Genomic DNA, 23,551 nt, shown 5'->3' with positions numbered 1-23,551 from the left:
TCACTGCTGAGAGCCGTGCGAACAATAAAAACAAAGCGGCGGGCGGGCGCCGGGGTGGGGGGATGAGGGATGAAGGGGCGCTCGCACTGCGTCATCAAGCACGCAAGCAGCCCTTCCTGTGCCCTTGCCACCGTCCCTCGTGATTTTTTGGTCGTGCAACGGAGCCTGGAGACATTTCGCAACCCCTCATCATCGCCGCTACTTTCTCCCGCTCTTACCGCTCACGTCGGGGCGCAGCACACAGTGGATGCCGTATTCTTTAGCTTTCTGTATCGATATCGCTCCTCTCTCTCCCCACACCCCCTCCATCATCACCAATCGCCGCATCACTCGCCGCGAGCTAGCGTCCGTTTTCGTTTCACTTGCAATCCGTCACCATGACGGCGAGCGGTGGTGAACAACTCGATGCGCTGGTCGACTCCATTCTGCAGTCGCGTGACCACCTCGCCAGCACTGGCCACATCACGCAGCGGCTGCCATCCCCACAGCAAAGGGCGCACACCAACAGCGACAGCCACAACACCAGAATGAGGGCCTACATGCACGCCGTGAGCCCCGGCGGCAGCAGTAGCTCTGCGGGCAATTTCGTGGACGCCGGCACGGCTTCCCACTACGTGTCGGTGTCCACGAGCAGAGCGACGGCAACGCATCTGCACACCGATGATGGCGAAAAAGAAGAAGAGGAAGACGACTTGAGCACCCTGGTCGAGCGCATCCTTGCTGGTCCTGGCGTCCACGGGCGCCCCTCTACCTTGTCGACCTCGTCCCCGCGATTTTCCCAGGTCCCACCACCACACATCGGGAACTCCGGGGCCGCCAGCGCAAACTGGCTCAAGGGCGCCACACGGGTGAAGGGAGGAAGTACCAGCCTGTCCCGAACGCTCGGCGCCGGCCCCGCCTCACCGGATGCCCGTATGCAGGCGCTTGTCCGCCGGCTCACCCTTTGGTACGAGCGCAAAGAGGCGAAGCGCGTGCAGGCCGTCTACGAAGCCCTCGAGCGGGAGCAGCTGGACTGCACCTTCGAGCCCCGCATTAACCGCTTGGGAGTGGAAGTGGGAGGCAGTGTGGTTGTCGATGCGGAAGAGCACCCTCTCCATCAACGTCACTACAGCGCAGATGGGTATCCTCATTGCCCATCAGCTTCATCGAAAACCCGTGGCAGCTCCCGCAGCCGCGCAGTCTCGCACACGAGCGCGATCAGCATGTCCTCGTCGCCTTCCCGAGCCACACCGCACGTGTGTGAGTACATTCCGTCGCTGCAGCCACCGTCGCAGCCCATCACCGGCGCCGACGCATTTGTGGAGCGCCTTCGGCGCGCGCAGGAGGAGCGGGACGCGGTGCGAGAGGCCGAGGAGGCGAAGAGGCTTCACTACTACGACCCGACAACCTTCCGGCGCGACCGCACGGTGCCAGTGCCGTTTGAGTTTGCTGAGACGCGTCCGCGGCGACTGGCGACGGCGATGACTGCCGCGGCTGGCGGCTCGCCGTCGCGTGGTCCCGGCGACATTGCGGGTGTCACACGGGCAAACATACCTCCACTCAGCGCGCGCGCAGCTGCACTCGCCACATACAGAGATGCGGGGGCGACACCACCGCGACCGGCGGAGGACGGTTTCCGTGACGTGAACGAGGACAAGCCCCTCACGCCCGAGAACACGTTTCTCTCACTCGCCCCACATATTCGCCAGACGCTGCTGTTTGACCAACAGATGGAATCGCAGCTGCGTCGCGCGACGGACTCAGTGCGCCGTGTGACGCGAGGCGAGTGAGTGCCGCGAAAGCAAGGGGGAAAAAAGGCGGGGGAGGATAGCGGGAAAGGGTAAGACTGTCTCTCTTGTGCTCCAGAGGCCACTCCAGCGTGTAAAACAGCGCTGCTGCTGCTGCTGCTGCTTCAGTGTCGCAGTCAATGTCGTTGTGTTGTCGCACTTCCTCGAATATACTCGTGCCACTGGTGTGCCTGTGCGCGCGTAAAGCTGTCTGCTCATTCTTTGTCGTGGTTTCTTGTTCAGCGCGCCTCGCTGGCTCCCTCACTACTACAGTTCTCCCTCGTGTTTCCCTTCGCTCATGTACTTTATATCTCGCTAAGCCGTCCGGAACGAAACCCGAAACCGGTGTCCGCTCCCCTACCCCCAAAGCCCCTCTCTGCCTTTCGTGGATCATGATACCACAGGTGGAAACTCTGCAGTCGCGAGTTGGGGGAGAGGGTGGGGCAGGAGGGCTGGGAGGGTGAGCGGCTGTGCAATGACTGGCGGTTTGGTCACCTCATGGCTTTGAGTCCATCGACCCTGCCGCGGTCACCACCACTACTACTACGGCCCCTCTACCTGACGCCTCGGGCGCCCTCTGTGCCTGAAAGGAGCACGTGATGAACTTTGCCATCCTCTTCACCTCTCTCCCTCTCCCCCCCCCTTCTGCGCACGGTGTTCCAAGCAGTCTTACACTTGCTGCTGATACACGTTGCAGCACCTCTGCCTCCCTAGCTGGCAGCGGTGTTTGGTGTCGGGTGGAGTCCGAAAGCACCGGCGGAAGTATGCGTGGGCTGCAGCTCTCTCGTCACGCATGGCGGCCCCGTTTGTCCAGCGCGGCGGTGGCTCTGTGCACACCCAGTAGCTGCATCAGGAACACGTCAGGAGCGGCGGATGACGTCACCGCCTCGTGCACAAATCGAGCAGCCTCTGCCGTGTACAGCACGCAGCGCCTGTACAGCACGACACAAGAGGGGCAAAGCACCAGCGGCGATGCGAACAGCCACAGCAGTGCCACCGCGGGCGCCAGTGTGAATGCTGACGCGACGACCGACGACGCTATGGATCTCGTTTGGTCATACATGCCGGATGTGCACGGGCCGAATCACGAGGCGATGTTGACGAGCACCCCGCATGTGGACAGTCGCGCATCCGACGCGAGCAACACAGCCGCGTCCTCGCCGCCGCCACCAGTGTCGTACGTGTGGGTATCTATGCACAACATGCCCCGCAACTGGCTGCATGAGGACATTGTGGAGATGATTCACCAAGTCGCCGAGCACGCAGACATCGCCGCACCCGAGGCTCCCCGCTCGTCAGAGTCCGCGGCGGGAGAAGAGGACGAAGAGGGGCACACCGGTGAGGGCACCAGCAGCGCGCTGAACCACGTGTCCTCGCCGTTTGTGCGCCGCCTGCACATCCCTTTTGGCCGCCGCACTGGTCTTGTGTACGGCAGCCCGAAGCTGCTACTCACCTCGCGGCAGCTCGCCGACTATCTCATCCATGAACTCAGCTTCGACCCAGACGACTTCCGCAGCCGCGTGTACTTTACCCACACAAAGCCGGAAGAGTTGCCACGTGGCTATCAACAGCAGCAGCAGCAGCCACACGAGGGGGGAAGTGCTGGAGGTGATGCAGCCAACGGTGACGGGGTGGCGCACGTTACGTACACCCCAATTGAGGAGACGGTGGAGCGGGAGCAGGACGACGCACTGCGCACGTTGGTGCTCGACCGCTACCTGTTCGCCCCGGACCTGCTCCTCGACATTGCCAAGTCGCATCAGCGGCGACTCGTCACTAAAAACGAGAAGGTACTGCTGGACGCCTTCGTCGACGGCGAGGAAGACAGCGATGATGAGGCGGAAGACGAAGATGGCGGCAACGTTGAGGATGACGACGCAGTAAGCGGCGTCAGCGGTGCCGACGGCGACGCTGAACGTGTTGCTGCTTCGCTCACGCGCCATCAGCGGCGGCGGCGGCAGCGGCACCGTGCCACGTCAAAGGGCGGGCCTGGTAAGAGGCAGAAGTCGTCCCCCACACGACGTGTTCGGGCGGGTACGCAGAAGCATCTGGGCCGCGGATCCATGCACAACATGCCCATCCCGAAGCCGTACGTGGCGGGCCGCAATCTATAGCTGATCGGCCTCTGCCCCTCTCGCATTAGGCGAGAGAGGGGCAGAGCAACAGGCGTGCTTGAACTGTATGGGTTGACTGTGTTCCGCTGCGTGAGTGTCACTCTTCCCCTCCGTCTCTGTGCATGGGCGAAGGCTGATTATGTGGCGAGGAGTCGTAGGGAACTGAGCATCTACGAAGGCGCGCACGGAAATCGATGTTCGCCTTTCCCTCCTGCAAAGCGGTTTACCGTCTTCACAAGTAAGGAAAGCACAAAGGTGAGAACAAGAAGGACAGTGGGCGCACTGGTGCTGCTCGTGCCCAACGGGATCCGTTGTGAGCCCTGTATTGCGTGTGGAGGACACCAGGCGCCAGCTGCTCGCGGACACGTTCGCGGTAGCGTCGTGACGGAGTAGGCCGCTCGGCTTACACTGGAGCGGCAGTACGGCGAAGCCATGTGGGTGTCGTCGACGCTGACTTCTACACGCATTGCGTTAGGCATGTCCTTATCTCTCTCTATCTCCCTGCGCATTTTTTTTCGTGGAAGGGCAGACTCCGCCCCTGAGCATCGTTGAGCTTGGCATCGTGGATGTAGTTGCCACACGCAGGTGGTACGAGCTGCAGCCACCACAGCAACAGCCGCCCTCCGTACTACACGTCGGTATGACCAAAAAGAAAGGATGGGGCACAAAGACGGTGTGGTCGATGTCTTTCTTCGACATGTTGCCGTGGGTAGCCGGGGGCAACGTAGCTAGTGAGGCGCCACTGACTGCTGCGGCACCCGCGTCGAGCTGCACTCCACCTCACGGCACCACCTCGCCTCCGTGTGATGCCGCCACCAAGGCAGTATGCGCATCGCCCATCTCCTCTACCCTGCCCCCACACGGTAAGTCTTACAAAGAGCGCAAGATGCAGGAGCTGCATCCGCTCACACGCTGGCGTTGCCGGCGTTGCGGTGTGGTGCTGCAGCCGCCTCTCGACGCAGCGACGGGCAAACCGCGCTACGGAGTGATGATGACGGAACACCTGGAAGGGGTATCGTCGGGAGGGACGACGCACCTGGCAACCGGGGTAGTCGTGTGCGCCGCGGGCACCATGCGCTACGAACAGGTCTCGCATGACGAAGACACCTTGTCATATTCTCAACCGAGCAAGCGGCCGCGAGACGACGCGGGCAAGGACTTGGCTAGAGGGAGAGCGACGGAGGAAGAGTCTGTTGTCGCCGGTGCTCGGGAGTCCCAGCGCCACGAACACGAAGGTGTCGACAAGACTACTGCTCGCGAGGCCCTTCGCCGTTTGCTGCGCCAGTGTCAGCAAGGGGCACGACAGCACAGCAACGCGAGCGCCTCACCCTCGCCGCTTCTCTTCATTGTTGTCGAGAATCCAAAGACACCTGCGAACGCGGGTGGCATTCTGCGAGCGATGCGCTGCTACGGGTTGCATGGGCCGGCCGCCGCTGCCACGACGGTTGCGGCCTCCACAGAGGGAGTCACGGATTCGCGTGCGAGTGGTAGTGCCTCCATTCACACCGCTGTCGAGGCCGTTGCGGAGAGCGCCGAAGGATCGGTACGACACCGCGTCGGCAGCTTCATCTACTCGGGAAGGCGGCTGCAGAAAGCCATGGCGCACTCCGAGTACGCCCACGCACTGTGCACCGACCCCACGCACGCAGGACGCGATATTCCTCAGCTGTGCGTGCCGGCTCTTGACGTGCTGTTCGACGTGCTGAGAGACGAGTACGGGTACCAGCAAACGGAGTTGCGGTCACCGTCATCCTCCTCCGTGTGTGTTGTGGCCGTGGAGCTGGTTGAGGGAGCCATTCCTCTGCCATTTTACGAGCACCCCTTCAGTCATCCCACTCAACAGGCGACGCTGCTGCGTGTCGAAAAGGGCGCCACCTCCACTGTCGCGCATCTCCCAATGGTCTTCTACGTGCTTGGTGCTGAAGACGGCACCCTTTCTGCCCACCACGTGCAACACGACGTCGATGATGTTGTCTTCATTCCAACGACCGGCAGCATGAACCTGGCCGCCACCGTGAATGTTCTCCTGTACGACCGCCTCTCTAAGGAGTGCCGCGGTGTGCACCCCGGTGTTGCAGAGTCTGCATCGACAGGGAGTAGGTGGAAGGACGTGTTTGACGCGCGTAACGTCAACAACCGAATGCGCTGGACGCGCACTCCACACTGAGAGTGAGAGGGAAACAAGAGCGGCATTAACTCTGTGCATGTGCATGTAGCCGAAAACGTCTCTCCTGCATCGCCAGCGCACCTGTGCCCACATTGCACCGTCCCTCCCCCTCCCCCACCCCCTTTTCAGGCTGGATGCTGCCTGCGGAGAGAGTGATGATGGGTGGAGGCACGAGCGGTGCTCTTTCTTATGGTACGCTCCCCCAACCTCTCACACGAACCCACATGCGCGCGCGCGCGGCTGACAGCGTCGACTCACGAACAGCATAACCAATCCACAAACATTGCAGGCAACGAGGCAAAGAAAGAAAAGCGCAAGTCGCGGACATGAGGAGGGCGAGATCGGGAGCGGGTGACTGACCTTGTCGACAACCGCGCACGCGTTGACCTCTCGGGGTGTGAAGCAGCTGCGTCTGATGGGATCATCCCCATCGTAGAAATGGCTAGGGACAGCAAAACAAAGCAAACGAGACCGCGCTTGTGTGGGGTTGACGGAGAGCGGATGCCTGTTCTAGGATGTGCGCGCATCGACCAACAAGAGCGTAGACAATCTTGCTTTCTCTCTAACCGGTCCCTCTGGCTGACTCTCCACGATGCGCGAATTCAATGCTCCCATTTCTCTCGCACGCATGTGCATCACCCAGACAAGCGAAAATGCCGGCGTGATAGCCACGTATGCATTCCACGAAGTCGAAGAAGCTGCTCACCACACGCCCCAGCCACGTGTAGACTCCCTAGGCCACCCCTGTACGGCTTGCCTGCATTTTTCGTTTTTGAAGTCTAGACATCTCACATAGCTCGCATGGCTACCTACCACGCCGCTACCTGCCACGCATGCGAGCGGAGGAGCGATGAATGGGCACCGCCGCGAGTGGCACCACTGCCGCCACCGCTACGTGAATGCCTTGTCTCTTGCTCCCCGTGTTCTCGCCTCTTCGCACACGACCAGGTAAACCTCTCCTATCCGATAAAGGACGCGTCAGCCACAGCCTGGAACGTGCTGGATCTGGCCCTGGCGCTGTCGCGACACGACCACACATCAGTGGTGGCCACTGCAGACGCGACGTGTGCGAGTGGTGGTACCGTGGACGGCGACCAAGAGGCGTTCTGCAGTCGGTGCAGCAGACAATATGCCCCCGCGTGCTGTTGCAGCTCTCTGCTCCAGATTGACCCCGCCGAGCTGTGTGGGCTCTTCTGCGGCTCAACGTCAAGAGACGGCACTGTATTGCGGCATCCATTGGCTGCTGGGCCGCTTCTCGCCAACGCACCAGTATTCGCGCGGTGTATACGGCTACGCTGCATCCTTTTCGATGTGGTACTCCATGACGGCGCAGGCAATTCAAACATGATCGACAGCGGTCTTTGTTCATCGCCGTCTGTAACAGGAGCCCTCGCTGTCGCCGTCTGCGCACACACCGGCGCCGGTGTCACTGAAGACGGGGGAGTGGATGAAGGCCATGGAAGCAGCAACTGGCTTTCACTGTCCACGGCATCCTCGGTAGCCAGCACGGCGTGCGCCCTGACCTGGCTTGTAAAGGTTTTCCTGCCACTGTCACAAGTCCCGGCCCTGGCAATAGGGCTCACTCTGACCCGCCCCGCATTTTCGGGTTCCGACAACGAGGTCGGCGCTGGCACGCCTATGCAGTGGTGTTACGTGGAGCGCAGCGCTTCCTGCTCCGTGCCGTATGACGCATTGTGGGCGCACTGGACGGCGATGGTCACACCACCAGAAAGTCTCCTAGCGGGTTCGAGGCTCGCGTCGGCGCCCTGCTTTGCCGAGGGCGATCACGACGATGACTTCATCGTTTGGGGCCGCCTGCAGCACTACGCAGAGAGAGCGACCACAGTCTTGTTTGGTGGGCAGCCGGCCGGCTCTGTGACGCCCAAGTCCACACGTCTGTGCGCCCTTCTCGCGGTGCTCGGCGATGTGCGCGCATGTGCAACACGACGGTCCACCTCCAACCCACTCCCGGTTCTGCTCTCCGACGAGACGAATGGGCCGCAGCGCCTGCTCTTTCAGTGGTTCACGTTTCTTGGGCTCCGAAGCGCATCGTCGTTAGAATGCCGGCCCTCGCTAGGGCTGTCGACTGAGATCCACGCCATCGTATCCACACCCGACTGGCTGGCAGAGCTAAGCGCGTGCCACTCGATGTTCTCTCTTGGACCCTGGCTGCACCTCGTCTCGCAGTGGCTGACTTTTCGCGTCCTGGAGGCCGCCCTGGAGTTGCTGCCGTCGATGCTGCGGTGGAGGGCAGGAGGTGCGTCCTCTGCAGAGACGCACCTCCTATTCCGCGCTGATGTCGACTCGAGCCGGTGCTGCTCTCCCGGCCTGTGCTCCGGCGCTGATAGTACGGCGTGTCCGGCACGAAAGAAGGGCGGCTTTGCACAGCTGCGGCCGTCTTGCTGGATGCGATACCGAACCACAGCATCGACACCAGTTGCAGCACCGCCCTCTGTAGCCTCCATCGCCGCCGCGCTGCCGGAGCTGCCCAAGGCAGAGGCAGTGCTCGTGTGTGTGCTTGAGCGCTTGATGAGTGCCGCCATCGGCCCAGCTGACGGCTCGCGCAAGCCGCCCTGTCGCTCCGCCACCGCGCACGCTCTTATTCTCGAGCCGGAGGCGCACGGAGTGGTGACGTGTCGGCTGCACCTCGGTTCGCCTCCACCCAAGTGGCAACGCAATGGGCTGTCTGTACGTGGGGCCGGCGTGCCACCTCTCTCAAAAAGTTTCCCAACAAGGCCCCTAGCACTGAGCTCAGCACCGCCGGCAGCACGCGCGGCACATGCCCCCGTTGTCGCGGCCTTCCTCTCCTGGTACGCACTCGACTTTGACGCCGTCTTCGGTCGCCTCTATCGTGTATGGCGGCTCGCCCAACGGTACCACTCTCGCTGCCCCGCCAAGTCATGCGGCGAAATCGGGGCGGCGGGTGCAGCGGCTCCACACGATAATGACCCGTGGAGGGGTGTGGTCGACACGGCCGTGCGATGCTACAGTGATGACGCCGGCTGCAGTGGTCAAGCGTCCGAGGGTCCTGCACTTGGCTCGCTCGGTCGCTGCCTCCTCTTGGCGCTTTGGCTGTCGCTGGCCCTCGTCGATGTTGACGAGGGCGTCGGTGCCGCCACCTCCTGCCCACCACTGGCGTGGAAAGGAACGCTGTACTACTCCAGTCGACGAAACGTGCTGCATGTACGGGACTGGGGCACGGCCCTACATATACGTCACGTAGCCTCGTGTTTGTCTGCCGGGGCTCTGCAGGATGGGAATAGCACGGGGAGGGAGTGCGGCGCCGCTGTAAAGGAGGCGGTGTCGACCGTCGTCAACTCATTCAATCGTGCTCGCGCCGCCACCGTTGCCGCCCAGGCTCGCGCTAGACTTCAGGCGCCGTCAACGACTCATCTACCTTTCCCTGAGGCACACGACTCTCGCGGGCACACCACGACAACCTCCCGTGGTGCTGGTGACACTACCGGCTGCAACACGTGCCGGCTTTTACGTATCTCTCGCGATGATAGTGCTGCCGCGGAGGACGACGACGAGTGCATCCTGCTGAGCTGGAGCTGCGACACTGCGAAGGAGGAAAGTGGGTCGCGTGAGGGCGGCTCTGGAGTGCCGCTCGTGCAACAGCAGCAGGGGAAGCCACGCACGGGTGGTGATGACCCTCTGGCGTCCACAGATCCACTGCCCAGCACCTCTCTCCAAAGCTCGTGGTTAGACTACAGCATCGAAGAGTTCGCGGAGGCAAATGACGGCACGATCGGCCAGCCACCCGTGACACAGGCGCCAGCGCCACAAGTGAGGGAGGATCCAGAGCAGAGTGCTCTTGATCCTGCCGTAGCGGTGCCTCTCATCGAGCTCGAATCCCATCTTCGCGAACTGCTGACACGTAACGCCCTGTCAGAGATGCTTTCGCTCGTTGGCCTCACCGGAGGACTCGCGTGGCGCACGTGTGACGATGGCGACGTGGCTGCTCGGCAGCGTCTCGCTAGCCACGCGCGGTCACATAGCGTGAGGGCGGAGGCACGGCGACGGTTCGGTGGCTCTAGTGCGCTTCACGTAGATACAGTGCAGCTTCACGAGGATGAGCAACCGCCATCACCTGCCGCCGCCGCCGCCGCTCACGTGGATGTATCCTTGTCGACGCGGCACGCTCTGCCTGCGCTAGCCTCCTCGAAAGCAGCGCGTCTTCAGGAGGACGAGGAGTCTGCTCGAAGCACACTCTGTGGCGCTGAGCATCGCATGCGTCAGTACACCTATGCTCGTTGCACACACATTGGCGGTCTGATCCTACTGCAGAGCCAAGAAGCGCGAGGACGCCTGCACTTGAGCCAAGTGTGGGAGCTGGAGCAGGAGGAGTGGCAGATGCGGTGGAGCACAGTTCTAGTGCCCGAGTGTGTGCTGCGTAGCCTCCTCCACGAGAAGGCCGCCGCAGGAGCCTGGAAAGCGTTGCCCCGGCAAGAGGAACCGCAAGAAAGGCAGCAGCACGATTGTCGACACCACAACAGACGCCTTGGATATGCCCCCCAGTGGCATCAGAGAGGTCCGCGCGGCCGTGCGGCATCTGTCAAGGTCGACTGTTCTCCCCTTACACCGACTGCAGACGAGGCGTGGGCACATCGAATGTTTCTGCTCTGCGGAGACGTGGAAGAGGTCGACAGGGAGGCGCAAGACCGCCGTTCAGAGAGAAGCCCACGCGCCAAAGCCGACGCCTCCCACAGTCCTCCATCTTGCCAGAGGCGTCAACAGGAGCCGCAGATGCCACTGTTAGCGCCGCTCCGCTCACCATCGCTCATGGTGCGGCCGCGTCGTGCGCCTTGGCAAGCGTGCCCCGATAAACCTGCGGCGAGGGCGCCTGTCTCGATGTGCCCTCCCGCTGCTGCTGCTGCTGCCCGTTCGGCGGTTCCGGTCCTGTCTATCTCGCTATGCGAGACGCCACCTTCGGCACCGGCGCGTACATCAACGCGCCGATGTCTGAACGAGCTTCCCCTGAACCACCGCAGGATCGATGCCGGCTTTGCCCGTATCGCGCCCCCGCACCAGCTTGTATCACCCCCAAGCACTGCTGCAATATGCTGGCGCTTACCGGGAGAAGATGGTGGCGCACTCGTCCATCACGGCTCTCCAAGAAGGAAAGTCTCGCTCCTGAAACACAGAGACACCCACTGCGACACTGCAGCGCGCCGACGACCATCTGCAGGGGAGAGCGCGTCGGCTGCAGGTGTAGAAGCAATTTGCACGGCTGCCGCAATAAAGTGCAACCGTGCGGACAGCGAGAGCAGAGGTGTTCCTCTTGCCACCGCGCCCCCTGTCCCCTCTACAGCGAAGGAGAGGTTGGCGACGCACGCTGGCCCACCTGTGCTTACACATGTCGCGACTCATGTGGCCAGCACAACTTCCGTCCCGCCACGTCGCCTTCGCACGCCCGTGGTAACGTGGTCGGATGATGTGCAGCAGTATTGAAGTACGACGGCGCCTCCGTTCTTTCCCTCTCCCCCACGCACCGTCCCCTCTTTGATGGATACACCGGCTTGCGACTGTCCCGACCAACACGGGTCATTGAACAGAAGAAGCACACCAAAAGACCCAGGTGATGGAGCAGACACGGCACGCGGAGCGCAATGCTCTTCTCCTCCTTGTGTGTGCGTGTGCGTATACGTAAGTGCGGTCAACTGCGTGGACTGCCTTGATGTCGGCGACTGCAACGTCGATGGCCCCGGGTCACTGCTCGCCAGCGAGTACGACCAACGCGCTGCACGCCATGTCCTCCCCTCCCTCCGACACACACACACACGCACACACAGAAGCATCGTTCCTACACCCCCTGCCCTCTCCGTTGTTGCTCTCTTCTGCCTCATCGGAGGGGTTACAGCGCATCCTGCTCAAACCCCCCGGCACACACAGAACATCTCCCTTGTAGGTGTCAGCGCGCACACGCACAAGCACATACGGACGCGTGTTTCGCGCTCCGGCACAGATTCCGGCATCGAATTCCCCCCCCCCTCCTCCCTGCTTACCACACCAGCACTGCAACAGTGTATACGCCTCGTGTTGACGACGCATGGACCATGCTCCTCTGCACTTCGCCTGTACGACTTCAGCTTTGCCGCACGCCTTTTCTCCTTGGCGCCGGTGGAAAGTGGTGGAAGGAGGGGCCTCCGGACTACACCCGCGCCAACCGTCGGCGCATGGAGCTGGAGCAGCAGCGCATCGAGTCGAGTCAGTACCTGCCGCCCATAGAGCCGACCGCCGAGCAAGCGTGCCAGCTCTATCGCCGCCTTTTAAAGGAGGGCTACAAGACGCTAGTGGTGACAGACAAGGACTACTACCGCCGCAAGGTGCGCTACGAGCTCGAGGTCACCTCGCGCCAGACGAGCTCTCGAGTGCGGGGGATCATGTTTGAAAAGGGTCACTGGATGCTGGAGAACCAGCTCGGCGGGATCATCTAGCGCGCGTGTATGTGCGGGAGTCCAAACCACGTTCGTAGTATGGTGATGGCTGCCGTTGCCTCTTGTCGTCTCCTCTCTCTAGTGTGCGTGTGTGTCTCCGAAGGACAGTGATGGAGAGACAGCAACGGATGCTGAAGGAGAGATGCCGCACGGCTCGCTCTGCTCTCGTGCGTGTGGCCCATCCTTCCTCTCGCACTCTCCCTTTGTGTGTGTGTGTGTGTGTCTTTCAACACTTCTCCTCCTCTCCATCTCTGCAGCCACAGAGCAGTGCTTGTTGTCTGATGATCTTCGCGCCATTTTCTGGTGCGGATTGGTCACCTTGTGAATACCGGAGGAGGGAAGCAGCAGCAGTCGGCGGTGTCGCACATGGCGGCTGTTTGTGTGTGTCTCCCTTGAGCATGTGTATGTGTGCTTCACCGGCGCGCACACGCTAAGCAGAGAAGGCGTTGTCTGAGAGAACATGTGTGCAGGCGCGATCCTCGCCGACAACGCATGGTGCACTCCCCTCTCTCTGTGTGTATCGAGTAGGTTGGTTCGCTACATCAGGTTTCCGTGTCGAGTAATAAGAAAGCAGCGTTGTCGCGTGCGCACATGCCCCCTCCTCTCCTCTCCGTTGTTGTTGAAAAGACATTGCCCACTGCTGCCTCTGTGCCGTTCCTCTGGCCGTGCATACAAGGAGTTGTGCAGGTGCATCTCTTTGTATGTGAGTCGTGTGGCTTGACGCTCTGACAGTCGATCTGCCGGAGCGCCTGCCATTTAAAGCTGCAAGGTGTGGTGCGGAGCCGTTCGAATGCCGGCCCTTCCCCCTTCCTCCTCTCCCATAACACACACACACAAGCATGCGTACAAGGCATCTGCGCTTGATCCGCCTACGCGCGCAGTGTCGGCAGCTCAGCACGTCTTGAACCCACCCCTACCCCCACCCTCCCCTCCCCTCCCTCAGCTTGCTCCTCTCTCTCTCACGGGCAGCGTACCCGAGCCGTGGACGGCGTGCATTTCTCCATCTTTTGATTTTTTTTCTGCGCTTGCGGCAGCAGCGGTCCTTCTTCGCTCGTTGGCGGCCAAAGGACAGGAGGAGAGAGTGCGCTCGCTTAACAGTGGTGCGTGGCGGCAACACATCCCGCACCCGCACCCTCGCCACTGCGACGAAGGCCCCTCTCCTTTGATACTCCGCCTCTGCTCACCTGAACGCTAGTCGACAGGCAGCAATGGTGGAGAAGACGTACTTGCGCTACGTCGTCGGACCACAAGGCGGCGCTGTAGTGAGCAATGCCTCTCTCGCGATGGATGCCGCTGTGGTGCCGTCTCGCTACACCGCCGCAGCCGGCAGCAGCGCCCGCCCGCGCACCGGCTCCCTTGGCCGTGGCAGTCGCGGTGGGTCGCCCTACGGACGTGGGGAACATGCCACCAGTGGTCGTACGGCCCTTGCTCCCGTGATCGCCACGTCGGCAGCGGCAGTCTTTGTGCCGTCCCTCGAGGCCGTCCGTGTCTACTCGGTGCGCAGTGGAGAGCTGCTACACACTCTCATCCCTGCCGAGGCCAAGATGCCGGTCGAGGTCACCACCCTGCACGTCGTGCCCATGGAGGCGAACCAACGTGGCAGCAAGTTTGGTGTCGGCGCAGACGCGCACAGTGGCAGCGGTGCCGCGACGCATCAGTACAGTGCGGGCTGGATGCTGTTTGTCGGGTACTCGAACGGATACGTGGCGGTATTCTCCTGCAGTGCGGCCAACAACTACGGCCTGCCGGTGTGCCGCTTTTACGCGCTGGGCCACCGCGTGGACACGCAAGTGCTGGCTGTTGCCGTCGACTCATCCCGCTCGACGCTGTGCTCGGCAGGACAAGACACCGACATCACGGTCTGGGACCTCGTAAGCCAAGAGGCGTCGTTCCGTCTGCGCGGCCACCGCGGTGGCGTGGTAGGGCTGGCGATAGTGCCGTCCTCGTCTATGAGAACCGGTGCCGTTGGTGATATGGGCGGCAGTTCTGGCAGCGTTAGCGGCACCGCTTGCGGCCGCACTCTGCTGCTGAGTGGATCAGCAGATGGCCTGGTCAAGACCTGGGACCTCACCCTGCGCCAATGCCTCCACACCGTCATCGCCTCTGACACCCAGGTTACCGCCATGGTAGCGGACTCGCAGGGTCGCCGCCTCTACTGCGGCCTGCGAGAGAACTACCTGAAGGTGTACAACACAGAACCGCTGCTGGCGTCGGCATCGCTGGCCGCAGCAGAGCAGAGCGGCGCCGCCAACGAGACGCAGCTGGAGGATGGCGCGATTCTTGACCATGGCACGGTGTCACGCAAGTATCACAAGCCTATCACGGCACTCAACTTCTCGCACGACGGCGCGTTTATGGTGGGGTGCACAAGTCGCACCGTGGAGGTGTTCCATGTGCTGACGGCCGAGGATGTGAAGAGGAAGCTGTACCGCAAGCGCAAGCGACGACGTGGCCCCGCTGCGGCGGCAACGGAGGCTGGAACGCCAGCCGACGGCGCTGAGGTGGTGGACGAGGAGGCGAGCGCGAGTTCTGGGCGCAAGACGGATAAGAAGAAGACAAGCCGTAAGAAGAGCAAGATGGGCGACACTGTAGCCGAGGACGACGGTGCTCAAGACGGCGACGAGGACGATGCGGCGCCGTCGAACGGAGGCACCACCGCGAGCGCCGCCACCGTCGTGGCGGCAACAGGTGCAGAGGAAGTCGTCTCACTGCGCGCTTTCTTCCTCCCGCAGAAGATCCGCAGTGTGTGCTTCGTGCCACCGACGTCCCGCGAGCAGCTCAGCGAGGCCGATACGCTGCACATCGCCGTCACGTACAGCAGCAACACGATGGAGACCTTCACGACAACGCTGACGACGAGCGACCGCGAGGGAGCGTCGGTGCTGACTCTGACGGACCTACGGCCGCGTCACACCTTCGACTGGAAGGGGCATCACAGCGACATTCGCGAGCTGGCATTCGTCGACACCGACACAGCACTACTGTCGATAAGCAGGGAGAAGGTGATGATGTGGTCGCTGACGGTGAAGGAGACCCTTCTGGAGACCGACCACCTGGACCATCACGACTTCTACGACGCCAAGGAGGCAAACCTGGCACGCGTGGACTTCAAGGGCGCGCTGAACAACGTGGGCAGCGTGGACGTCGAGGACGCGACCTGCATGTCCGCCATCTCCTCCTTGCTCTGCTGCGTCGGCCAGCAGGACGGGTCGGTGCTGCTGCTCGACGTGGCGTCGTCGGTTGTGCTTTTCCGTGAGCCTGCCATCCACGTTGGCGGGGTGAAGCACACCGTGCGGAAGCCGGACGGCGCTGGCTTCGTCACGCTCGGCGCGGATCGTCGGCTACTTTTGTGGTCTATCGGGCTCACCGAGGACAAGAAAAATGCCCAGAGCGCGGGTACCCGTGGCGCTGCCAAGAAGGCCCGGATGACTGGAGCAGATCGTGATGATGACAATGCAATGTCCGCCGGGGCCGGAGGCAGCGGTGCCACCCTTCTGCAGGAGCAGGAGATCGAGCTGACGGAGGTGCCGCTGTGCGCCGCCTTCAGCCCGGATGGGCGCTTCTTCGGGGTGGGTCTGCAGAACAACAACGTCCAGCTCTTCTTTGCCGACACCATGAAGCCGTACCTCTCCCTCTTTGGCCACAAGCTGCCGCCGACGTCGCTCTCCTTCTCCACGGATGGCACACTGGTAGCCTCGGTCGGCATGGACAAGTCGTTGCGCTTCTGGGGTACCGACTTTGGTGACTGCCACCGCGCCATACACGCCCACGACGACTACATCACGCAGGTGGAGTTCCTCGAGGATACGCACTACGTCTTTACTGTGTCCATGGACGGGTCTGTGAAGCAGTGGGACGGCGACAACTGGACGATGATCCAGCTCTTCCGCCAGCACCAGCGCGGTCTCTGGGCAGTGTCCGTCACCGCCAACGGCACGTGCGTCGCGACGGCCGGCGCTGACCGGTGCATCCGCTGCTTCCTGCGCACGCAAGACATCGTCTTCCCTCACGAAGAGGAGGAGCGCATGGCGCAGGAGGCGATGGACGAGGAAACCGCCAAGCGTGCGGCGCTGCAGAAGCTCGACGGGGCGGACGTGAATGGCACCGGGGTCGCTGAGGTGGGCATTGCGGGCCAGCAGACGGCCACAACGGCGGAGGCGGCGGAGCGGCTAATGGAGGCGCTAGACATTGTGAACGTTGAGCAGCAGCGCAAGCAGTGCGGCGACGATACGACGCCGCGTCACCCGATGCTGCTGAATATGTCGGAGTGGGAGTTTCTCTGGTCCACCATCGAGACGATCCGCCCGAGCGAGCTGCGCCACACCCTGCTGTCGCTCACCAGCATACACGTCGATGCGCTACTGACGGCGCTGGAATCGATGCTGACGGAGAAGGCCGTGCTCAACTACGAGATGGCGTCGAAGATGGTTCTCGCGCTTGTCATGATGCCCGCAGAGTCGGGGTCCACTCAGGGGTTGCGCGCCGCCGCCGTCCGCGGCGAAGTCTCTGAAGTCCAAGGTGCTCGTCGTCTCGCCGTGCTTCGCCGACGCATCTCCGAGGGCCTGGACGAGAGCGTCAGTCGCATGGACTACAGCGTAGCCGGATTGCACCTCGTGCGTCAATACCTCGAGGACACAGAGAAAATCAAGTTCTTCGACTGCAGCAAGGCACAAGGGTACAAGCGCAAGTACCACAGCCGCGCGCTGTCCGCATCAGAGGACAAGCACTAAGCCTCAGGATCCGCGTAATGGCGCAGAAGGCGGTAGCCGTGTTGGTGCACGATGCGGGTTTTGTTCCCTTTCGAGTTTTCTTTGGTATCCTAACTCTCGATGACGCGAATAACCTATGGAAAGAGATATAGGGGCAGTGCCACGGGTAGAGAGCAAGAGGTGGATGGGTGCGGGTGCGGGTGCGGGTGCGGGTGCGGGTGCACGTGCAAGCGATCGCGTGTGCGTGGCCTCTGCCTCTCCTGCTGCCCCCTCCCCTGCCCCTCGCTACTTGGCCGCCACTTGCTACTCACACCGCGACCCTTGTGCCTCCCCCCTCCCTTCCCTCTCCCTTTTATGCACTGTAAAGCGAACTAAAACCGTCCCCCTCCTCCCTCCCTTGTCTGTCGATAAGAGCGGTGGAAGACGTGACGCACCTCCGAACAAACGAGGAAAAGCTCCCCTCCCCCTCCCCCTCCCACGTGCGGTGTTCCACGAGCATAACACGAAGGGAGCGAGGAGCGCGCTCGTGCGTGGCGGTGTCGGTGGGATGTCGATCACGTGTGCATGCGTGGGAGACCGACGAAATGAAGGCTGAAGAGAAGAAAACGAGGCGGGGAGGGGGGAGGGCTGACACGGCCGTGCATCGATGTTCCTCCCATCTGTTTGCGTGTGTGTGTGTGTATGTGTATGTGGGCGATGAGCTTCCAACACGACGCCCGACGAACCGCTCACTGCTCTACTCCCGATCCTCCCCCACCACCACCGGACCAACTCTTCGTCTTCCTCCGCACGTGTCTCCCTTTATCATGCACTCGCTCACATGTCGCCAGGCCAACGAAAATGTGCCAGGGCCCTCCACCCCTCTAACCCACCCCCACCCACCCACCCACCCACCTCGACACTCTGTGTGATACGTCGCCAAAGCAAGGAGAAGAGAGCAGGTTCTCTGCATCTCTATTTAGATAGTGAGGTGGGCGCGCGCCTCCCTCCCCGTCTTCCCTCCTGATCGCTCGCTTCTGTCCAGCACGTTACCATCATCACACCACCGCTCTCGGTCTCTCTCGCCGTCTGTTTCGCCACCTGCGCCCCGTTGCGTCTTCTCTGGGCTCTGCCAGGTGGATTCCTCACCCGCAAGTCGTGGGATGACGTCGAAGGGGACCCCAGTCAGAAGCGGCGCGTCACTCACAGTTGATGAGCTTGAGGAGAAGCTTGCGACGCTGCACAACTACCTCAGTACCCCGTACCGCGCGCATGCGGAAGCCATCTTGCAGCAGCGTCGTCAGCGCGAAGCAAGAGCCTTACTGAACCGGTCACACAACGTTCTCCAAGGGTCCGAGGACGCAAATCTGGGTAGAGCCCCATTGGAGCGTGCCTCGGTACCCTTCCACTCGCCAACATCGATCCAGAATCCTTCCCCGGTAGAGGAAAATGCGAACTCGGCTGAAAAGGCGCCCGGCGAATCGCACATGCGTGTCCCCGCGGACACCACTACCACACCCACGCAGTTCAAGAGCAAGTTCAACTCAGAGGACGAGGTAGCGAAACCTGACGGTAGAAGGGGTCTGCCGGAGCCGTCATCTACAGCGTGTCCGCCAGCTCAAGCGCTACCTATGGACCCCCATACGAGGCGGTACGTGCAGCAGCTGGAGTGGCAGGTGAAGATGCTGGCCGATGCCCTCCAGCAAGAACGCGAGCGGCTTGCAGCGGTCGATGCGCGCGTGGTGCAGCCACTTCTGCGACTCGGAGATGCGGCTCTGCAGCGACAGGTGCAGCTGGAGTGCGCACTGGCGTCGTGTCGTGCTCGCGAGCGCGATGAAAGAGGTCCACTGCGTGAAGAAGTGTGTGGCGAGGGAAACGTCGACATCCTTGGCAAGGGTCTTGGCGACATACTGAAGAAAGGCAGGGAGGGTGCGGCCCCCTCTTGAGCACGCACACACGCACCCCCTGCGTCCTCACTCGTCTTTGCTCGCCTCTCTTCGCAACAGAGGACGTAGTTAGCGTCGTTTTTCAAGTGATAGTATCTGCGGGCTCATAGCTTGCTCCCGGGGGAAGGGAGGGACGCCGCTGACACCAAGCAGAGCGTGTTCCCTCAGCGAAGTGTGCCTGCGGAGACGCGCGATGCACGGCGCTGTGTTGGGTATTCGATTCATCTGTGAGGCATGAATGGGTCGTTGCGTCTGTGAGCAAGCGTTACCCTTCTGCAGTCGGCACTGCTACTACTCCCCCCCCCACTCAGGGACAACGAGAAAACGAAGAACAGCCTTAACATGTCCATCATGTGCCGCTGCTGGGAGCCCTCAGTATCTGTTGCCCTTCTTCTTTCTGTTTATGGAGGAATGCAAGGCGCGTGGCTTGCACGGTCGCTGTGATGAACATCAGGCTCTGTGATTGCTCCCTATCCACCCTCCTCCCCTCCCTCCCCTTCCCCTCCCCCACCACCACAGAAACCCACACAAACATGCCAGATGCTCTAGGCGCGCGCGATCAATGAAGACGAAAACGCGTGATTTTCGAGTCCCATCGCCACCCAACCCGCCCCTCACCATTTGTTTTTGCCACCCTTTTGATTGTGCCCCCCCCCCTTCCCTCCTCCCGCAGAAAACTAAAAGAGATACGGCGCTCCTCTTAGACTCCTCCCCCATTCCCATCCCCACCCCTCCCTCCACCTGACCAATACCGCCCTCTTCTGTAGGCTCACAACAGAAAAAATATATAATGTTCGCCGTCGCGGAACCGTTCCACGCCGTGCAGGCTCTCCTCACCCTGCTCTTGTCCGTGTCCGCATTCACCGCGGTGGTGGTGGACGCCTCGCCGGCGTACCTGCTGGCGCAGCGCAGAGGCGGAAAGTTCACCTATGAGGCGAAAAGCGACCCCGTCGTCGACATTGATCGCCTACTGCCAAATGCGTCATGTAGCTTTCTCTACGCCTTCACCGAGGACATGAACATCTTCATCAAGAACCTCATCAGCAGCTCCGTCATGGCGAACTTCGGCACTGGTGCGGAAGAGCATGGCTTTGACCGCTGCAACTTCTTATCCTTGCCGCAGAACGATTGGAACACCACCTACACCCTCTCGGGTTGCTTCAAGACACTGCTGCACGCGGGCATCGCCGGCGACTGCGTCGCCGACAACCCGCTCTGCTGCGTTCAGTACTGGCGCTATCCAGCGTCGCTGCCAGACCGCTTGCCGTCAGATCAGATCGACCCCCGACTCATCTTCTGGGATGGCACGAAGGCGGTCAACGGCTTCTACACGAACTTCTCCGACAAGTACCGTGCCCAATACCGGAGCTGTTCATCCTTCAGGCCGTGGCCGGAATGCTCCTGCATCTACGGCGCCAACTCTACGCTTGCGGTAGACGCCAACGGTGAATGGCGCTACACACGTCGCTACATGCCCTTCTTGACCTACGTCGAGCACCGCGTCGACACCCCGACCGGCAAGGCAGCCGCCCAGCTCGCACTGCTGGACACCACTTCCGCCCCGGCGTGGGCGGCGGTACATAAGTTCGGCGATATCCCGCTGCTGGTCCCGATCGTCGTGTCAGCGGGTCTTCTCGTCATTCTCTTCATTTCTCTCCTCCTCATGTACCTGTGTGGGTACAAGCCGGCCTTGAAGGAGGAAGCGGAGTTGTGTGCCAAAATCGAAGACGTGCAGGCTCGAACGGCGAGAGCCGAGGAGAAGCTCGCAGCAAAGCGGCGTCGAAATCAGCGCTCGGTCAGCTCGCTCGCTCGGACGCCACAGGGCAGCGTTGTCGCCTCGTCAACGGTGACTCTGAGTCCTGTGACCCAGCGCTGCGCCTCCTCACACAGCATCAGCCCCAAATCCGCCCAGCTCCACGTGCTTTCCGCTGAGCCGCATCAGCAGCAGCAGCAGCACGCCTGTGCCGCGGCGGCGCTCTCGAGCCAAGGCATTCAGTCGCAGCCGCAGACCCGTGGCAGCTTTATAGCTGCGCGCAGTAGAACGGATGCGGTGCATCGACGTCCTTCATTCTGGCCGGACAGCACCTGCAGTCGGAAAAGCAGCCCTGTCACCACCGCGGCGTCGATGGTCAATAACCCACCGGCGAATTCGATATTGAAACGCGCCTCAAGTACAGGCTCCATGAAATCGGCAGCATCACGGCAGTCTCCGCAGAGCTTCCAGAACCCGCTCATTGGGCGACAGACCTTTGGCGTCTAGACAAGTTTCCTTGAATCCCCACAAGTGGATGACAGAAGGGGGTGGAGAGGTCGTGGTCGGGCACCCTCCCCTCCCTCCCTCTCCAGATTTGTTGTCTTTCCTTGCATGCACCCAGTTCGCTGCTAGCTGCTTTCGTGGGTGTGTGGGTGTCTGCGCTGTGGTCAAGCGTGCAAGACGACTATCATTGCCACGTCTCCCATCCTCCCCTCCCCCCTTCCCCTCCCTCCTTTGTTATGACTGCCTTTTTTGTTTCTTGTGAGTGCTATCGATGCGCATATTTGTTGTCCCGCACACACACACACACACACACACACGCACACGCCATTCCGTTCCTTTGTTTTTTTTTGCCTGGAAGTAGTGTGCCCGCTCCGTTGGTGTGCGTGCTCTCCCCCCTCCCCCTCCCCTTCTTCTCTGTCCTGCGCTCGCCCTTCGTTTTTTTTCTTTTTTTCCATCCCACACTCCTCACCCCCCACCCGCCCCTAACACGTCACCTGCACATCCTTGTACGCTGCTTTTTTGGGGGGAGGGCGTGCGTCCGTGTGCATATCTCCGTCCGCGTGTGTTCGCGTGTGAAGGGAGGGAGGGCCTTTTTTCTCCATCTCCTCTCTCCTGTCCTCCCCTTCGCCCGTCGCCAGACCCGCCTCGGACACACGTACGCACGCACAAAGACACATGCATCCTCTCAGCTGTTTCGTCTTTTTTGCAGCGTACTCTCCACCGTGTCGTTTTTGTTGTTTTCTCACCTCCTCACACGCAGGCACAAGCGGCCTTTTCTCTACCCCCCTCCCCCTCCCCCTCCCCCTCATGTGTACCTTTCATGATGTGCGTGCGGCAACCAAAGAAACAAAAAAAAAAACGCCTCCGTCACCATCACAACCCAAACGGCATCCGCCGCCATGTGCACAACGGGTCGTGTGTCTCATCTGTTGTTGTGTTTTCTCTCTGCTCCCTGTCCTCGTCTGGGTACTCTCTCAAGCTCTGGTTCTACCTATAGCTCGTGATCTTCGTCCCGTGAGACTAAGCGTACTTGAAAGTGGGTTTTTTTGCGTGAGTGCTCTTGGCTGTGTGTGTGGGGGGGGGGGGGGCTGTGGGTACTGACGGAGAGCATCGACGAGGTGGCAGACACACACACACACATGCATGCATGCACCGGAAGGGACTTTGTTTGTTTCTCTCCCTCAGCCATGTATCCCTACCTCACCACAGTTGTACATAGATTTTTTTCCTTTTGATTCTCTCCCTTTCTGCTGCCACGTGGAACGGTATGCCCCTCCCCCTCCCCCTCTTCCGGTGTATTGGATGTCTTCATCATCATTCCATCGGCGTGTGTGACTGTGGATGGGTGGGTGGGTGGATATGTCTGTGTGTCTGTGTGTGCACTTTCCATCACCGTGGCCGTCGTGTTGATTTCGTCATGTTTCCTTTCGTTAGTGCCCCCCCCCCGCCCTCGCTGCTGTTTGTGTTGTGTTCTCTCAGACAGGTAGAAGGAGCGTGCGATCGAGCGGCCTGCGGCTGTGTGAGCATGTGCCTGGGTGACGCCTCCGTGCGTATCTGCTGGGGAGGTCGGTGTCCGCCTGCGAAAATTCATTCTTGCCGCCAATCACTTTACACCTACGTACCGTTGCTCTCTCCCTCCCCCCCCCTTCTCGCTCGCGAGCGCTTGATGGTGACACATATGTGGATGAGTTCGCTTGACAGTATCGGTTGAAGATGTCCCACGGAACAAGCACACGCAGAGAGAGAGCGCGCGCGAGGGGGGAGAGAGAGAGAGGAAGGACTGGGGGGTGCGTGACGCGTGCGCGTCCACCGCCAATATAAACTCAAGTCGCTATGTTTTATCTTCTGTTTCGCCATCTCTTTCTCTCTGCCACTACTCTGCCACCACCACACGTTCTACACACACACACTTTGTCCGTGTCTCTGTGCCATGCTGCGTGTGGCGGTGCTTATCCTCTCCCCAATATGCGGTCTCGATCATCGCCTTTTTTTTTCTTGGCTTGCTTCTCCGGCTTCGCTGACAGTGTGATTCGCTCTCTGTGCGCTCGCTTCGCCTCCTTTATTATTCCTTGATAATACACGTATAAAATAGCGTGTGCACAGACACTCTGCGCAGCCACCACCACCCACGCACCGTCGATGCTGTGGACAGGACGGCTTTTTCCGGATGTCG

General features: G+C 61.2%; 7 protein-coding genes across 7 annotated transcripts; all 7 read left to right on the top strand.

Moving 5' to 3' along the window:
- Positions 1-377: 377 nt before the first annotated feature.
- On the top strand, positions 378-1,769 carry LMXM_14_0620 (conserved hypothetical protein; the record flags this gene model as incomplete). Its single annotated transcript, XM_003873384.1, has 1 exon — positions 378-1,769. The coding sequence occupies one exon, from the start codon at positions 378-380 to the stop codon at positions 1,767-1,769; it is 1,392 nt and encodes a 463-aa protein (XP_003873433.1).
- A 596-nt stretch (positions 1,770-2,365) lies between these two features.
- Positions 2,366-3,880, top strand: LMXM_14_0610 (conserved hypothetical protein; the record flags this gene model as incomplete). Its single annotated transcript, XM_003873383.1, has 1 exon — positions 2,366-3,880. One exon carries the CDS (start codon positions 2,366-2,368, stop codon positions 3,878-3,880), a length of 1,515 nt encoding a protein of 504 aa, XP_003873432.1.
- Positions 3,881-4,520: 640 nt separating this feature from the next.
- Positions 4,521-6,047, top strand: LMXM_14_0600 (conserved hypothetical protein; the record flags this gene model as incomplete). Its single annotated transcript, XM_003873382.1, has 1 exon — positions 4,521-6,047. The coding sequence occupies one exon, from the start codon at positions 4,521-4,523 to the stop codon at positions 6,045-6,047; it is 1,527 nt and encodes a 508-aa protein (XP_003873431.1).
- Positions 6,048-6,848: 801 nt separating this feature from the next.
- Positions 6,849-11,501, top strand: LMXM_14_0590 (conserved hypothetical protein; the record flags this gene model as incomplete). Its single annotated transcript, XM_003873381.1, has 1 exon — positions 6,849-11,501. One exon carries the CDS (start codon positions 6,849-6,851, stop codon positions 11,499-11,501), a length of 4,653 nt encoding a protein of 1,550 aa, XP_003873430.1.
- A 605-nt stretch (positions 11,502-12,106) lies between these two features.
- LMXM_14_0580 (conserved hypothetical protein) lies at positions 12,107-12,487 on the top strand (the record flags this gene model as incomplete). The annotated part of the gene is made up of 1 exon (XM_003873380.1): positions 12,107-12,487. One exon carries the CDS (start codon positions 12,107-12,109, stop codon positions 12,485-12,487), a length of 381 nt encoding a protein of 126 aa, XP_003873429.1.
- Positions 12,488-13,695: 1,208 nt separating this feature from the next.
- On the top strand, positions 13,696-17,217 carry LMXM_14_0570 (conserved hypothetical protein; the record flags this gene model as incomplete). Its single annotated transcript, XM_003873379.1, has 1 exon — positions 13,696-17,217. One exon carries the CDS (start codon positions 13,696-13,698, stop codon positions 17,215-17,217), a length of 3,522 nt encoding a protein of 1,173 aa, XP_003873428.1.
- A 2,694-nt stretch (positions 17,218-19,911) lies between these two features.
- Positions 19,912-21,381, top strand: LMXM_14_0560 (hypothetical protein, unknown function; the record flags this gene model as incomplete). Its single annotated transcript, XM_003873378.1, has 1 exon — positions 19,912-21,381. The coding sequence occupies one exon, from the start codon at positions 19,912-19,914 to the stop codon at positions 21,379-21,381; it is 1,470 nt and encodes a 489-aa protein (XP_003873427.1).
- Positions 21,382-23,551: the final 2,170 nt, after the last annotated feature.

The sequence above is a fragment of the Leishmania mexicana genome, chromosome 14 (genome assembly GCF_000234665.1).
Source record: "Leishmania mexicana MHOM/GT/2001/U1103 complete genome, chromosome 14".
Taxonomy (NCBI): domain Eukaryota; phylum Euglenozoa; class Kinetoplastea; order Trypanosomatida; family Trypanosomatidae; genus Leishmania; species Leishmania mexicana.
Note: the sequence above shows the minus strand (reverse complement) of the source record. Positions and strands in the feature narration are given on the sequence as shown.